This window comes from Podarcis muralis, chromosome 14 (genome assembly GCF_964188315.1).
Source record: "Podarcis muralis chromosome 14, rPodMur119.hap1.1, whole genome shotgun sequence".
In the NCBI taxonomy this organism is placed as follows: domain Eukaryota; kingdom Metazoa; phylum Chordata; class Lepidosauria; order Squamata; family Lacertidae; genus Podarcis; species Podarcis muralis.
This window is the reverse complement of record NC_135668.1, coordinates 14127195-14144641: the sequence shown is the minus strand read 5'-3', so window position 1 is coordinate 14144641 and position 17447 is coordinate 14127195. Positions and strand designations below refer to the sequence as shown.

Sequence of the window (17447 nt, the reverse complement as noted above, 5' to 3'; positions counted from 1 at the left end):
GTCCGTTCTTAACCTGAAACTGTTCTTAACCTGAAGCACCACTTTAGCTAATGGGGCCTCCTGCTGCTGCTGTGCCGCTGGAGCACGATTTCTGTTCTCATCCTGAAGCAAAGTTTTTAACCTGAGGCAATATTTCTGGGTTAGCGGAGTCTGTAACCTGAAGCGTATGTAACCCGAGGTACCACTGTACAGTTCCTAGGATTCTCTGGAGGGAAGCTATGCAGGGTGTATACACAGTCATGCATATACTCCTTGACTGCTGCTGGAATATTAGGCTTGGCTCACACAAACAGGAAATGAAAGGGTATCTCTCACATCTGTTCTGCATTTCAGTAACTCCCAGGTTTTGAACATGCACCGATATTTCTTCCCATATAGGATGCATCTGGGCATGTAATTCCGTATTTGCAGTCTGAATAGTTTTATATCCGATTCTGTTTAGTAGATTATTTTTAACCATGCTTCTTGGAAGCTGTTTATGAAAATGTATCGCAACAAAATTAAAACAAATCAATAGTGACCAAAATATGTAGTTAGGCATTAAAAAAAGGAAAACAATTTTTTTTAAAGTAAACATTCAAAGCCAGCAGCAGCATATTAAAACATAACCGTATTTTAAAAGTTGACTGGAACAGAAAAGTCCTCAACAACAGCCCAAAAAGCAACTAAATAGGGAACATGGTACCGCTTTATTTGTGTGGTTTATGTGAACCAGGCCTTCATTTAATGTTTAATCCAGGAAAGAAATACAAGAATGGTATGGTACTCAACCTGTTTTGAAAAGTTTATTAAATACCAAATATTCTAAATTATAACATTCTTAAAAACATTAATGTACAATGTTTCAGAGGTAAAGCAAGAAAGAAGGTTGTTATCAGAAATGATCATTATCGTAAATGGCATTATGATTTAAGCAATATGTTATTGTTATTAAGGCTCATAAAGTGTAGAAAATCAACCAATTTTTTAAACATTTAATGTTTCTAGTCAAAGCTTCCAACACCAGTCCTGTTTAACTAGATTAATAGCATCCTATTCAGTAGATGATAGCTAAACTATCCTTTTTTAAAAATAATCCAAGCAAATATTGTTAACACCCTGAAATCAATTCCAGCACATGAGAACCCCTTGAATATTATTCATGACTTGAGCAAACAGACCCCTTAAAAAAAGCAAAAGTATATGTTGATGATAAGCATCCTGCCCAAAAATTCATTTACTGTACGTCTTGCAGAATATAATCCAAGCAATGTTTAGAAATGATTAAATGAGATATTCCTCTACAGGTAAGATTCTCAATCTTAATTTTACATCTACACAGCATCAAAGTAATGTAAAAAGACAGATTCTTATATTCCCAATTTTTTAAGGCAGGTTAAGAAGATTCTCATATTCACTGCATGCATTCATGACTCGAAATAAAACTAGTTAGTTTTAACTACGATTTGGGCTCGGCCCCTCCAAGTCAGAGACCATTTTAAGGGAGAAACGCCTTCTGTGGCCACAATGTAGCTGGATGTTTCAGGCTAATTCTGTTGTTCACTACAATCAGCGTAAGATCTTAAATCTGCCAGTGTTCGAATTAGTTGACTAAACAATAACTTAAAACTGACGGCTCATATTTTGGGATGGGATGAGACAGCTCAGCGGCTATCGCTTCAAGTTTCCCAGGCTTGTAAACCTGATTGGTAAATCACCAATCCGAAAGCCACTTTGTGGCCATGGTTACTTCAAATGCATCTCCTGTATCAATTAGTCTTTTGTGGGCGAGCTTCGGATAATGAAAAATGTCCATCATTAAAGATCTCTCTCTGCTGGGAATGCCCCGGAGGTAAAGGAGGAATATTACAAAGGTAGTTCTGTCAAGCTTCCGTTCATTGCTGTGGAGCTTATGTAGGAGAAAGGTATTGGTAGATTGTGCCCGCAGTTAAGAAAATTAGATTCTTCTGTAGAAGAGGAACGCAGGGCCATGGCCCTTATCCTGCAGCTCCACTGGCCACACATAGCAGGCCAAGGCTACAAAAGTGAGGCTAGCTGGTAAGGCCCCATTTTCTTCCTCCATTTGATTACTACGACATGGAGGAAAACACCTGAGAGGGAGGCCTTCTAAGTACTGAATCATTTTGAAAAGGGGTAGACGGGACATTTAAACTGCTTTGCAGAATAAGGCCTTCAAATGTAAGACGAAGCCATGGAATTCTGCTGCATTAACAAGCCATAGCGAGTCTTGGTCCTGAAGACGATTCCTCCCCTTCTCCTCCTCTTGAATGCTCCTGCTTCCGATTTTAGCCAAATCTATTTCCTTAGACATCGGAACTAGAGGAACTGCGCCTTCTTTAAACTATGATTAGTGAAAAGAAGCCAGAATCAAACCCTGCTTTCAGATCCTGGCTTGTTCTCACCACAGTTTAAACAAACCATGGTTCCTCAAGTTCAAATATCAAAGGAAACCGCGATTAGTTTAAAATCACAACATCCCCATCTCCTTTTCTGGTTTATAAAAGAGGTTAGGTTCCTCATTAGGTTCATGATTTCTGGCTACTTCTGAACTGCGGCTAAGGCATTGCCAACAGTCTGCTGCAGAATCCTCCAAGTATCTTTGGTTTCAAAATGTGTGCCTGTTCAAACTTGGAGCTTTTTCTTCATTACAGCTTTCAAAAAGAAAGATTTTGAAGATGCTGTCATAGTTGTGAAATATTTTCCAAATCCAAAGGGACAATAAGGATGAACACTACATTTGCTTTTCATACATTTTCTTCCTCTAAAGCAGGATAGCCATTTATGAATAATAGCCGATGAACAATCATTATTGGTGACCTACTTCCTTACCGAAACAAGGGGTTAATGGCATTTTCAAAAATAATCCTGGATCCCTGGCATGGGAAGTAAGCTTTTTAAACATTAATTGAGGTTCTAAAATAAAAGGAGAGCATTTCTGTTTTCTTGGTTCTGTGTTTATTATTTTAAACTGTTTTGCTGTTCACACAACTATGCAGAGAAAATAAACCCGCTTGAAAAGATAGAATATAAACCGAGTCAAAACTCAGTTGTGATAGAAGTGGAAGAACTGCCCATCTTCAACAATAACTAAGTTAAAAGGCTATGATGAGACCATCTCATTTTAACCCTCAACCATTCATATTTCACACTGTGTTTGTGGCAATCCATGCCTTATTACAATTGCACTGTTACCTATGGTCCAACCAAATTATAATTCTTTATTCACTGCTACCGAAAGAATCTGTGCAAGATGCTTCTAGATTCTGCCACTCTGCAGCTAGACACCTTTAAAGAAGTATTAAGTCAGAGAGTCTTATACACAGCAGCAAGTTGGACAATATGTAAAAAATACTATCTGTTTCATAGGCAATTACCTTTTGAAGTAAACAAGGCACAGGGTTTATTGAATCTAGTTTGGCACTTGAAAAAATAAGAGCTTTATGTGATAGCATCATCAACAGTAAACGTTTCACAAAAATATATGTGCAAGTGTAAAAAAAGGCAATTCTTTTCATAATAAATTGTAAGAAATATTCCAATTTAAAAATTAGACCAGTCTCTTATTATATTTGACTAGAAAATCTTAATACATTATTTTAGGTGCCCTGTTACTGTCTTTCACGTTGTTCGTTGGCTCTCGTCGAGTTTTCTTCATTTGTAGCGAAATCCATGGGATCCATCACCTGATAATAGACCAAGTACACTATTAGCAATAAAATCTTTGCGCACTCTTTCGAAGCAACTGTTACAATGATTATGTAATAGATATTTAACTGAACCAAGCTTGGGCAGCAAACAAAGAAATAAAAAAAAATCTAGCTAAATAATGCATCCTATGTCCTGGGCTGCAATCTAATGTACCCACAAGTGCACATTAGAAATTTTCCTATAGGTTTTAAAAACCTGTTCTGTAGGAGGCTGCTGATGGAAGGTTCTGCAATAAAGATGGAAACCGGCCATTCCCTTGCTCCAAGAAGTACATTTCAGTGTGAGAGTGACTGAACTGATGAAAATCTTCAGCAGAAATTTTTTAGCTCCTTCATCAGACTACAATATTCTAAAAGATTGTGCCAATAAAGGCTGAATGAATGAATGAATGAATGAATATTCTAAAAGAGTGAACAACAGAAGTTAAGATAGTTCAGATAAACCCCCTAAATGTTGGAAGTGTTTGAAAAACCAACTTGGCTAGGCAGCAGAAAGGAAAAGGACATATTACTCACATGTCTAAAGCCACTGGATATATAGAAAATTAGCAGATAACTGCATAAATTAGAAAAAGTGTGATGCAAATCTTCATACTTCCCTACAACTACGAAACATCACAATGTATTCCTAATATATCATCTAAGCTATGAGATATGCATACTGTTGTCATGCTGACCCCTTACTGTTCCACACTGAACAGGGAGGGAAAGCTGTCCAGTTTTAAAAGTTAGCAAATGATTTAGAGTTTGGGGTTGGAGGGGCAGGGGGTGGAAACAGGAATTGAAAACCCATGACTCCCCAGAAAGTAAATAGTTTGCATGGGTCATTATTTTCCTTGCAGTGGGCAAATGTCTGTCTACTGCTAATGGAAAAACAAGAACTAAGAATGATTTCATCAAAAAGGGCTTTTACACTATCTATTAATATATCTGCCAGGAAGTCTGCAATCAAAAGAGGCAAAAAACCCCACATTTGGGCCAACTTGGTAGCTGGGTGTTAATATAAAATAAAAGCCATTTAGGTTAGCTATGTTTGTGTGATATGAGTGACATAGGTTGCCATTCACATTGCAAATAAAGACAAGAGAAGACCTTAAGGCAATATTGCCTTGCATCAATTACTTCGGCAAGCAAAGCATGTGTTTTTAATGAGTCAAGTATTTTCCTATGTGCAGTAATTCATAACACTTTTTTTTAAAGGTACGGAAGTGGAGTGGACTTGAGTCATGTTGCCCGTTCAGAGACAGGATTTGCTATTTATTGTACGCTGGGTCAGAGCCAAGTGTGAAGCCGTTTCAGTCTGCAGTTGACCTGCAGGAGAATCGTCTCAGAATCCAGACGTGTGCCACTGGGGAGGGATTTGAATATTCAGTCCAGTTCATACTTTTGCCTCTTAACAACATATTGTGGGGAAACAAGCATCTGAGCAGCTGCTGGTCCAAAACTAGCTAAGAGGCAACCACAGTTTGTCCCCTTTTCATTTTCTTGTTCCCGCCAGAAAAAAAAGGGAGAGTGCAAAACAGCACAGTCATGAGGATGTTTAAATAACATCTCTCCTTGTCCAAAGCATGGTGAATGCTGGAAAGCAGGTAACAGAGGTACAGCTCCTTAGAAACAGAGCCACTACAACAACTGGGAGGCTTCTTTCTACATGATGCCGCCTTAGGAAGCAAAAGTATGGACTATGCCAGTAATTGTGTGGCTTCTCTTTGTCACATATGGAACAAGTTGGCTTACCTTTAGTTTTAAGGCTAAACTAAACTAAAAGCTAAAACCTTTAGTTTTTAAAAACTAAAATCAATCACATTTCCCACACCAAGTAAGACCCACTCATGAACTCCTAGCAAGAGTCCACACTGCTGTCCCAATCATTGCTGTCATAAAGACTTAGATTCCTCCATTATCTCCAATGGGCAAGCTGGAGAAAGAAAGAAAAATGGCATCGAAAGTAACCAGGAAACCCCATTTCCATAACACAAAAATATAATTCTATCCCAGTTCTTGTGACTTCCCCATGTGGAAGCTAACCATTCAACACGGATCAAAAACTCAAGGGGCTTGTCAAAATGAAATTCAAAAGCAAGTGGTTCATGGATTTCGTTCTACCTTTCGAAATTATGCCAATCTGCAAAATTCCTTTCTACAATCAGGCTAGGATCGACAGTGGCAATTTTAAGGAACGCTACCAAACGGATGGCCAAGGAGAGTTGTTCAGAAGGAAAACATTTGCTTGCATACCTCAGGGAACAGTGCAGAAAAATCGTGCTTGAGAAGCCTGGGTACATGCAGCCCTCTGAACTAATACCATACATATTTGGAAGACAGTACAAACAGGCCTATGGAGATAAGCACTTCACTGGTCTTATTTGAAGAGCAGATTTTGGCTCCACAATGACATCTAATCTAATGTCACTGGACTCTCGTACTGGCAGGACTGAAACACAAAGCAGACCGAGAAGTCACGCTGCCAACTCCAGCCAAAAATAAACATAGGTAGGCTGGGGGGGTGATCAGATGATGGCTAAAACTTAAACACATCAACAAAACACACCCAAGTAGTTTGGGGGGGGGATGTTTTGTTTAATTGAGCTACGGATGTGTATGGATTGCCCAGTTCTGCAGAACCACAGCATGCAGAACTGTACTGAGAACTGAAATCGGCACCCCATGAACCAGCTTTCATGTTCAGTTACAAAATTCCTTCTAGGAATTTCAACACAGGCTTGAAAAAAATGGGTAATTGGTGACTTTTCTCAAAGATACCATAGACATTGTGGGTAGCATTTCTAGAGGTCATAGTTTCATAGTCTTTTTTTCATGCCAAGCGGAAGTAAATTGTATAAAATAAGGACATGTTAAAGCTGCATAATTTATACATGCTGCAGAACCAAGTTCAAGTCTAGCTGAGAGACTGGAGTGTGGCCAACACCTCCACTTCCATTTCAGGATTTTAACCCATTAAGAATATAGATCATTCCCACAAGGCTTTCTGAACAGTTCTATGCTTTCTTGGGCTGATTCACATGATGGTGTCATTGTTAAGGAAGGCTGAATAGTAGAGGCAGAACAAAGCAGCAACCTAACCAGTCCACGTCTTGAATAGGTTCTGATCTACATCACCGAAACTGTTCAGAATAGCTATTTTATGCTGTCGAGGCGAGTAACGGGGCACTCTTAACAACTATAGGTGTGCATTCAATCCAAATAAATAAATACAAAAAACAGTGCAAATTAAATACAAGCCTCAAAATGCGGTCCTCAACTAGTCCCTTCACTGGCACTTAGGCTGACTTATCAGGCTGCCCTCTCGCCTGGAGGCGTTGTTATTAATGCCGGCTCAGTCTAGAATAAAACATAAATCACGCACAATTTAATCTCTTGATTCTCTGTACCGTACTAGTCAGAAGAAAGCTGTGCAGGTCCTGGACCGGTGCCTGAATACAGAGGTGGGCTGGATAAGGGTCCGTAAGCTAAGGCTGAGTTCTAGCAAAACAGGTGGAAATGTGGACAGGCGGTTCCTTGGACCGGGAACTGAAGACATTACCTGTTCTGGATGGGACCACATTCCGCTACAGGAAGAGGTATAGTTGTTCCTGGTAACCTCATATCTGCACCATACTTTTTAACAGTCATGGCTTCCCCAAAGAGTCCTGGAGAATGCAATTTGCGAAGGGTGGTGAGAGTTGTTAGGAGACACCTCCTGTTCCCCTCACAGAGCTGCAATTCCCAGAGTTCCCTGGGAAGAGGAAGTGCTGGTGAAGACACTCTGGGAACTGTAACTTTGTAAGGGAAACGGGTCTCCTAACAGCGCTCAAACTACGGTTCCCAGGATTCTTGGGGCAGAGGGAGCCGTGTCTGTTAAAGTGGTATAATAGTGCTTTAGATATGGCCTCGAAAGGTTTGAATAACATTGATTTGGAGAAACCTGACAAAAGTCAAGGTCAACAGGCAACTAAGGCCCTGGGCCAGACGTTCATTTCTATATCCTGTCAGAAAGGAAAGGAAGTCTCAGGCCTCCATACACCTCTGCCCTGATGGAAAAAATGAAGTATGCAATGTTTTAGAAGCAACAATACACTTATTTGAACAAGGTCTTCCTGACACAAACCTTTCTGCAAAGGTTTCAGGAGAGTATGTGCTAACTACCTCTCTTTATGAACAGGGCTGATGTGGGGGAAGAATGGAGAGGGAGAAGATGCCTATGTTTTACTCAGGTACAATACTACTGCTTATTATGCCTTGTGACAAGCATATCCTTGAGGAGTTCATTGCCTTGGCGAGAGCCACTTGTTTTTAATACACAAGAAGAACAGTGCAAAACAAGCAAAAAGCTCTCTAGGGAGAGCTGACTCTAGAAAGCTTGTGTCATGTGAGTATTAACTCAAGCACAGTCACATTTTACACTGCACATTTGGGACCTGATCCAACCCTGCAGGGAACTTGCAGAGGAACCTTAAATGAGCCTCAGCTGTGCCGCCGCTGGGAGTGTGAATGGCACAGAATGTTTGCCGTGCAGCAGTTCGAGATCTGGGAACTGTTTCCATTCTGTTGTTATTTCCATTTGCATTCTACTTTTCAACCAAAAAAAAAAAAAATCTATCACACAACGATAGTAAATCAATTCACTTCGCTCAGGATCTTTGTTTAGAATGGGGTGCAGAATCTGCTTCGCACCTGGAAGGTCCCAGGTTCAATGCGAGCCAGTGTGGTGTAGTGGTTAAGAGCGGTGGACTCGTAATCTGGTGAACTGGGTTCGCACCTCTGCTCCTCCACATGCAGCTGCTGGGTGACCTTGGGCTAGTCACACTTCTCTGAAGTCTCTCAGCCTCCCTCACCTCACAGAGTGTTTGTTGTGGGAGAGGAAGGGAAAAGGAGATTGTTAGCCGCTTTGACACTCCTTAGGGTAGTGATAAAGCGGAGTATCAAATTCAAACTCTTCTTCATCATCTCCAAGTAGGACGAAGAAAGACCCCCTCTGAAAACCTTGAGAGCTGCTGCCAGGCAGCAAACACTGTCAGTTGTGAACAAATTTGGCCTGCCAGCTTCTTCATTTGACCTGCAAGGCCTTTCTGATGCCAGGCATGGTGCAGGTAAGAGCAGTCTTTGGTGGCATCTGCAAAGCACCTTTCAGCCAATAGGCAGCACCCGTCACATCCCCTTGTGCAGCTTCCAAAGTGCCCAATGGCCAGCTGTTTGCCGGGAGCTTCTGAAATTTTGTGCAAAGCAGGACTGTACTCCCATGCATCGGCAGAGATGCGGTAGGTCACTCTTACTCGGTCCAGATGTACAAGAGAGCTGAATCAAGCAGCATTGAGCTTCCCTCGCATCAGAGAAGTCAGAGAAGTCAGCCCTGCTTAGTGCTGGGTTAGTGCAATCAGCTGGTGCGAGGTTTGGATTTGGATACACATAACAGCTCCTTGCTGAGAGCTCGCTTGTGCACCCAAACCTAGTGTTGAGGAGGAGTAACATCCCTGTGTTAACAGCTGATGTGAGCAGAAGTCCATCCAGTTTGATTTGGGTGTGCAAACAGCTCCCCGTAGGGAAGTCTCTTAAACCTGTTCAGTTTTGCTGCACTCTGAAGTCAGGACTTCACAGCACCTTGCAGGTGACTGAGGTTTTCCCCCTTCGTTTTATCAGCTGGTTCAATGCAAAATGGTTTTCAAAGCACCAAGCCACCTGACGTTATTTGAACTGCCAGGTGAATAGCAACAAATTAGAGCCGGGAGGCGGATCCTGATATGGATCTGGCCTGTGGAGCCAAAAAAGTCCCCCATTCGTGGTGAGTGAGTGAGATTCAGTATAACACTTCCTATATGCCTAATAAAAAAATGGACTAAGTATCTTTACAATCCATCTGGAGAGAGCACAAACAATATTGAAGTGCTGTCCCTCTTCCCCTTAAAAAAATGTACATGAATGCCTTTAAGTCTCATGACATAATGAAAGCATGTTGAAGCTTGCTGAGCCACACAATCAATATATATACCTCACCACTTTTTTTGAAGGTCAAGATAGATGGAGTACAATATAATGGGAACAATTCTTCAAGCTGCGTGCATCAAGACCGGAGCAACGGTCTCATTAATCTGTGCACAATATTTGAACTGCACTCAGATTCCCAAATTTTAAGTCTGCGTTTTTCATTCCAAGGGAAGTCAAGCTGACACAAAGGTCCAAAGTTCAGAGCAATTTTAATCCTTCAAAAAGGAGCTAGCCGAGAAAAGCATATGAAACAATCGCTATGGCAACATAATACTTTGAAATAATGAAGCTTCTTATTGAGGTATGAGTGGTCTTTTGTTAGCTCGGAACTAGGGCTGAAGTATTTAGAGCAAACTTCGGTAGCGAACAAAGGCAAAAACATCATTCAAATCCAAAGAATTTTATGCTTGAGTACTCTCTGAAAAGACAGTAACCAGAGCTTCCTTGACGCACACAGACTCTGGGAATCAGAACTCATACGGGATGTCATAAAAGCTGCATTTAAAAAGGTCTATAAAGCACACACTGGATGAAGCTGAACCACTTTGGTTGCCATTCTAAATATGGAAAGAAAGATCAGTCTTCACTAGATAGCTGTGCAATTTTTCTGCTTCATCAGCCGACCAACCAATAACTGAACAGATATTCATTCATTCAGAGGCATATTGCCTTTGAACATGGCGGTTGCATAGCCATCATGATTAGTAGCATTGTTGTGGTCTTATATTTTAGTACTGTGCGTTCCTAGAACATGGCAGCCACCAGTACTGCAACCAAGCCATTAAAAGCAGCAGTGAGAGGTGTTGGACGAGGCATCTGGATTTAATACCCGCTAGCAAATAGATCTGTATCAGGAAAAACCTTCTGGCAGTAAGCTGTTCAACAGGGGAACAGACTTCCTTGAAACGTGGCAGATTCTCCTTCATTTGAGGTTTTAAAACAGAGGTTGGATGGCCACCTGTCATGGATGCTTCAGTTGAGATTCCTGCATTGCAGGGGGTTGGACTAGATGTCTCCCGGGATCCCTTCCAATTCTACAATTCTATGATTCGTTGGCTGTGTTTGGACACCACAATAAACTATAGTTTATTGGGATAGGAACGTGCCTAGGTGGGCCTTGGGCTTGAGGTTAAGCAGCAGGAAGGAGTTTGCAAGCTTTTACTCCCAATGTGAATTATCCACAGCTTAGCACGACAACTAGCTCCTAAATTGCATTTCAACGTATTCTTTGTTGAAATAAGGCAGCTCCACAATCCATGGTTTGTAGCTGGATGGTTTCCAACAAATCATAGTTAAGATTAATCGCACAGCTCAGCTTGGGGTTCAGACTAACTTCACTGGCTACCTATTTGCTTCGAAGCCCACCATGTTCTGATGCTTACCTAAAGGTAAAGATACCCCTGACAGTTAAGTCCAGTCGCGAACTACTCTGGGGCACTCATCTTGCTTTACAGGCCGAGGGAGCCGGCATTTGTCCACTTTCGCAGACAGTTTTCCCAGGTCATGTGGCCAGCATGACTAAGCCGCTTCTGGCGAAACCAGAGCAGCGCACGGAAATGCCGTTTACCTTCCCGCCGGAGCGGTACCTATTTATCTACTTGCACTGTGTGCTTTCGAACTGCTAGGTTGGCAGGAGCTGGGACCAAACGGGAGCTCACCCCATTGTGGGGCCTCGAACCGCCGACCTTCCGATCGGCAAGTCCAAGAGGCGCAGTGGTTTAAACCACAGTGCCACCCGTGTCCTTGGTGCTTACCTTCACACTCATAAATGGCTTGGAACCAAAATACTTAAGGGAACACCTCTTCCCACATCAACCTGCCTGCACATTATGGTCATCAGCCCACACCCTGCTGCAACTACACTTCAAAATGGAAGGGAGCAATGTTGTAGCTAGAGAAAGGACGTTTGCAGCAATCGTGACCCAACTGTGAAATGCCTTTCCTAGCAAAGCTGGCGCAGGGTAAAACTCCCTGGGTTGAATGGGGTTCATTAATTTTGATGGAACTGCTCTGAGTAGGACTAGCATTGGACACAGACACACCTTCTAGACAACAGGCAGAAATCTTTTTATTCAAACCAGTCGTTTTAAACATCCCGGCTCCTTTAAACTCTTGACTTTTGACTGTCATTTTATTTGCCACTCTAAAACTCTTATTGTACGGCTATTTTATTTTATGGATTTTGCATTTCAAATTGGCTAGAAATTTTTCAATATGAGGCAGTACAGAACAGAACAAATGAAGAAAAAGAAAGTCCTCCACGAAGAAAACTATATAAACCTGCACCCTAACACATTACCTTTCTATCTGGAGGGAATATTTCTGAATGAAGGAGCGCTCAAGCCCCCACCTGCAGTCTGCAATAGTACGGACCAGACATAGATGCATCATCTCAATAAGAACTAGGCCTTTGTCAATTTCACTATAGGGAAGGAAAATGCCTCCTATTTTTCTTTACACCTGGCTATATTACGCCTAAAGAAAGAGACACAAAAGCAAGCTGTTATTGTTACTAAACAATTATTAGTCTAGAGAAGGGCCAGGTGTTCAAATAAATGCAAATTCAAAAACCCTAACGTGAACAAAAAAAGACTGTCACAGTTCCCTACTTTGTATCATGCAACATGCAAGAGCTACGTCTTCCAAAAGCATCCATCTGTTAAAAATGTATGAACCAGAAGTATTTGTCCGATGTCAGCATCTGTGTGCCATCTGTATGGTTTTTTTTTTAATGGACAAAGTAAACACATAATGACCAAAATGCACTGTGCCTACCTGGTAGCTGTTGCCATTCCAGAACTTTTTCATCTCTTTGCGATACAAAGCAACTAACGTGGCCATAATTAGTGTGCACGGCACTAAATAGAGAAGGGCTGGTTGTGCCATCTGCATTAGCGCCAGGCCCGCGAATGTGACCAACATGCCAATAGCATAAGCTGTAGAAAGAGAGGAACAAGAGAGCTGTTGAGTAACATACACCTGGTATGTTCATGGCTTCACTGTAGATATAGCCCCATTAAGAGTTAGAGTTGTTTACCTATCGTGGAAGAAATGAAATACACAGAGGAAGAGCTTGTCTGAACATCAAACCTGTGACAATAGGCCACCAGGAGACCTAAAAAAACACAAAATTATAGGTCAGAAATATTTATCAGGAAGTAAACAAAGCCAGCAAAATCACTATCCTCTCTTCTTATACTAATGAACAGGAAATCAAAGAACTGGCACCCCCAAACTCAGCCCTCCAGATGTTTTGGGACTACAATTCCCATCATCCCTGACCACTGGTCCTGTTAGCTAGGGATGATGGGAGTTGTAGTCCCAAAAATCTGGAGGTGCTTGTCCTAGATTTACAAAAGGGGCTGGGGGCCTTGCTCCCCTCCCCTTTGTGAAGACACCCTTAGCTACTGTTTTAGAAGGCTACAAGAGGGCATGATTTGCCCTATCTACCTTTATTCAAGCACCCTCCATGGATCGATTTAAATCACTGATTTAAATAATGATTATTTTTTTATTATTATTATTGAATTTATATACCCCCTATTTTTAAATCAGCAAGAAGAAAAAGCCCAACTTAAATCACAAATTTAAATCAAGTTTCCCACTGATATTTCAAAAAATTCCTAAAAATGTGACCACTGAACAACTAAATTTACAACTAAATAGAGTACTGTATTATTATTATTATTATTATTAATTATTATTATTATCATCCATTCAGAAGAGATACCATGTACTGGTTTTTTTAGCTGACTTGACCCCTGACCATTAGGTCCAGTTGCGGACAACTCTGGGGTTGCGGCGCTCATCTCGTTTTATTGGCCAAGGGAGCCGGCGTACAGCTTCCGAGTCATGTGGCCAGCATGACTAAGCCGCTTCTAGAAAACCAGAGCAGCGCACAGAAACACCGTTTACCTTCCCGCCAGAGTGGTACCTATTTATCTACTTGCACTTTGACATGCTTTCGAACTGCTAGGTTGGCAGTAAATTACATTATATATGTTTATTTAAACCCTGCCAAAGAATCCATACTTTTACATTGTTTCTGCGAATAAGTTACAAAAGGTTCCCATTCTTTTCCAAAGTCACTATTATCCTTTTCACGCAGTTTATTATTTATTTGTTTACTTTTCATTCATCAAGCTATTTGGGTTTTAAAAAATTCTTTTGTTGTTATAAAAAAATGGTACATTCAGTTCTACGGTATTTGCGAAGTCTTTTTTTATGTAATTGTTTCTTAACTCTCTGTTTTTTCATTTGGTCATCATGCTGAGTTAATCTTAAGGTAAAGGTAAAGGGACTCCTGACCATTAGGTCCAGTTGTGGCCGACTCTGGGGTTGCGGCACTCATCTCGCTTTATTGGCCGAGGGAGCCGGCGTACAGCTTCCGGGTCATGTGGCCAGCATGACTAAGCCGCTTCTGGCAAACCAGAGCAGAGCACGGAAATGCCGTTTACCTTCCCGCCGGAGTGGTACCTATTTATCTACATGCACTTTGACGTGCTTTCGAACTGCTAGGTTGGCAGGAGCAGGGACCGAGCAACGGGAGCTCACCCCGTTGCGGGGATTCGAACCGCCGACCTTCTGATAGGCAAGTCCTAGGCTCTGTGGTTTAACCCACAGTGCCACCCGCATCCCTTCGAGTTAATCTTAGTTGATGAAAAAAAGACACTTACCTGGTAAAGCAATGTCACCGTACCCAAGTAATGAAAATGGTCTTGAACATAACGTCATTGCAGAGAATGCCAGCCTTGGCACCCTGATTACCACTGGCAACTGCAAAAGAGTGTTTTCAAAATCCCACATAAGTCAACGCCAAAAGGCACTGAAGAAAGGAAGCTTTAAAATTCAGCAGAACTATTTACTCATCTAGTTTACATAGAACTTCAGATTATAAAGGACTTGATCTAAGAAACCAGCAACCAAGATACTGAGTGCGTAAAAGATGACCAAGCATCTAAACCAAAAGGACAATGCATATGGATGACAAACAGACACTACGCACGAGAATGTTAAGAAAATGCACCATATGAAATGAGAAAAACAGTGCTGAATTTAAGGGTGGTTGGGGAACACTGATATCCAGGCCCTGGATAAATAAATTTGGAAAGGGAGAGACAGAGAGTCGAGATTCCCACCAATCCCAAATGCTATTCTTTTTCAGAGGATCTTAAATACAATCCTTACTTTCTCATGAGGAGCTGACCGCCCAGCAGAGGCTTCCATCAAGCTTCCATCATTCTAGGATCAAACCCAAGTCAACAAGCATTTAATACTTTAAAAGAAAGTCGGAAAAAATGGCTATATTCTGTGAACATGTTGCACGCAAATATTTAGGGCAAAATTCAGGCCAAGTGCAGCACTTTATATTCCCTTTGGTTTGAAAGAGTTAAGCACATCTTTCATTATCCCACGTAACGAAAGTCAAAAGGATAGCAAAGTGCTAAACTTTAACCGGATTGTGCGTTAGTGCAAACTCAATGCAGTAGCAGCTATGAAAACACAATATGATAATTCCTTACATAGCATGAGTATAAATTATGTCTTTATCAAATGATTATATGCTTACCTTTTCACCACTATCCGTAGGACCTGCTGCCACTTCAACCATGATACTTTCTCCACTCTGAAATTTTAAATGGAGCATTGTGATACTGAATCATTCCCCTAGCAAGTCCATGGGTTTAATTGTTTATATTCTTAAACATTCAGAATCTAATGTAATCCTCTTACAATGTATTTTGGCAGTACATTCCTCAGCAACTCCGTGTGAAACAGAATGCACAAAAAGAAAACAGAATCGGTTCATGAGCCCAAGTGTACAGATCAGCATGAAAGAGATCTAATTTTCTGAAAAGCAGAATTAACCAAAGTCGACTTCTGCAGACGTACTGGGTATAAATCCTGCTGCAGGCTTAATTTCCAAATAAGCTTGAAACCGTGCAAATTTAATAAAATTTCACCAGATACAGAAGAATCAAAAGCAGATGCCAACACTGCTAAAGGCCAACTAACAATTTGAACTTCAATGTGTTAAAAGAAGTAGTTTCAAACGTGGGTATTAACTCTGTTTTCTTTTCAAACATTACTCTCTGTGTTTTGGCAATAAGGCCACTAAGCCAATTTGGTTGTTTCTTTAAGGCAATCAGAATTAGGGGTCCTGTAGCCTATCTTGCAGGAGTTATGCAGAACACAACATTGGGAAGTTATTCTAAGTTTGTGGTATCACAGTGCCACTCAAAGGCTCTAGCCTGTACTCTGAAAGAGCCAAAGCTTCATGGCTTTCTTTAGAACTGCTCAGAATAATCATAGGATTCACTCTCATTCGAATCCAGGTTTTTTAATTTCTAAAATATTAAAATGCAAGTGATTCACAGTACTTGACTCCTATTTTGTCAGGTCTCTCTTCAGGTGCATTTAACTACCAAGTGATGCTCAGTTATCCTTCATGTTGGTCTCATTTAGGCACAAGGCAAAAAGAATTATCTTTACCCAGATCTTTGAAATGGAGCAAACCTTCTATGCAGACTCTATTCTGCTTCTGGTTCTGGTATATATTTAAAGTAGATAATTAAATGAGCAAATTAAATGAATTTGGATATGCAAAAGATATTTTAAAAAATACATTTAAGGAACCACAGAAAGAGGGGGAAGGAAGTCAAACTTTGAAATGTTAAATTGATTGTAAAACTAATGAAATGTATAAACCTGAAAAGCATAAATAAAAACTTTTAAAAATTAAAAATACACTTTAATATGTACAATATTGGTGTGCTTTAATGAAAAATATAGTTATAAACCTGCATACTTACTTTTGTAAGGTATGGTGTGATGAAGACAAAAAATACATCATATACAAGAAGGAGACCAAGGAGAATAACACATGACTAGAGAACAAAAAAAGAGAGAGTTATTTTTATAAAACTCATGAGCAATCATTAACACTTACAAAAATAGCACAATCACATCATACTATTTAAATAAATTGGCAACATTTGCTTGTAACACTAAACCATCATTTAAAGCAATGTGTATCAACCAGAACAAACCTGAGTGAAAGCTGGCTTAGCATTATGTATGAACTGTATGGCTAGAACAAACTTATGGCTAGTTGCCAAGAAAGTTTAATAACCCATCATTTCAAAAGTGAAAGGAGATTATTTTAAATCATGTTTGGTTGGTACCCAACAATAGTCAGGATCCTGTGAAAGTAAGATTAAAACACTAGAGAAGTCCTTTCCTTTCTTTCACTCAGACACGTTAAACTTGTGCCCATAACACTGAGACTTTGGCTTAGTTTGGACACAGTGCTAAACAATGGTTTAGCTAGTGTTAAGAGAATGCATCAAGCATCTCCAAAAAGATCATTCTCCTCTAGCATGGCCACAAGGAGGAAATTGGAAGCTTCCACTGATATTTGAATTAACCACCATTTAGTGTGGTTTAGTGTGGTTATCAAAGAAGGTTTAAGGATAAATACAATTCAATACAAGAAACAATATGCTTACACTAGCAATTCATTTTGAAAACAGAATTATTTTATCCATAAAATAAAAATCTAAAGTAATTTCAAAACATTTTTTATTTCACTTCCCAAACTTATGTTTAGGACAACAACTTAGAACCAGATATTTTTGTAATGGTAGTTGGTTTTCCCATTATTTGAATTGCATCCACACATACTGTACATTGCGTACCCTGCCACTAGATTTTTAATCTAGTGTATGTCTTTAACATATATTGTCCAGAGGATTGAAA

The 17447-nt window shown here is 40.4% G+C and overlaps 1 protein-coding gene across 3 annotated transcripts in view; it reads right to left on the bottom strand.

Annotated features, from left to right (window-relative positions):
* Positions 1-771: 771 nt before the first annotated feature.
* Positions 772-17447, bottom strand: part of SPPL2A (signal peptide peptidase like 2A) — a 36415-nt gene continuing 19739 nt past the window's right edge. The window contains exons 10-17 of one of the 3 annotated variants that reach the window (XR_003703622.2): positions 16502-16576; positions 15259-15315; positions 14877-14930; positions 14366-14465; positions 12727-12804; positions 12465-12625; positions 6951-7049; positions 772-3683 (exon numbers count right to left, since the gene is read on the bottom strand). Coding sequence is in view for 2 of the 3 variants with exons in the window: in XM_028705541.2 (XP_028561374.2) it covers positions 3609-3683; positions 12465-12625; positions 12727-12804; positions 14366-14465; positions 14877-14930; positions 15259-15315; positions 16502-16576 (600 nt within the window). In the remaining variant the exon portion in view is untranslated. The remainder of the gene's footprint in view (positions 3684-6950; positions 7050-12464; positions 12626-12726; positions 12805-14365; positions 14466-14876; positions 14931-15258; positions 15316-16501; positions 16577-17447) is intronic. The other 2 variants (XM_028705541.2, XM_028705542.2) reach the window with 2 other exon arrangements.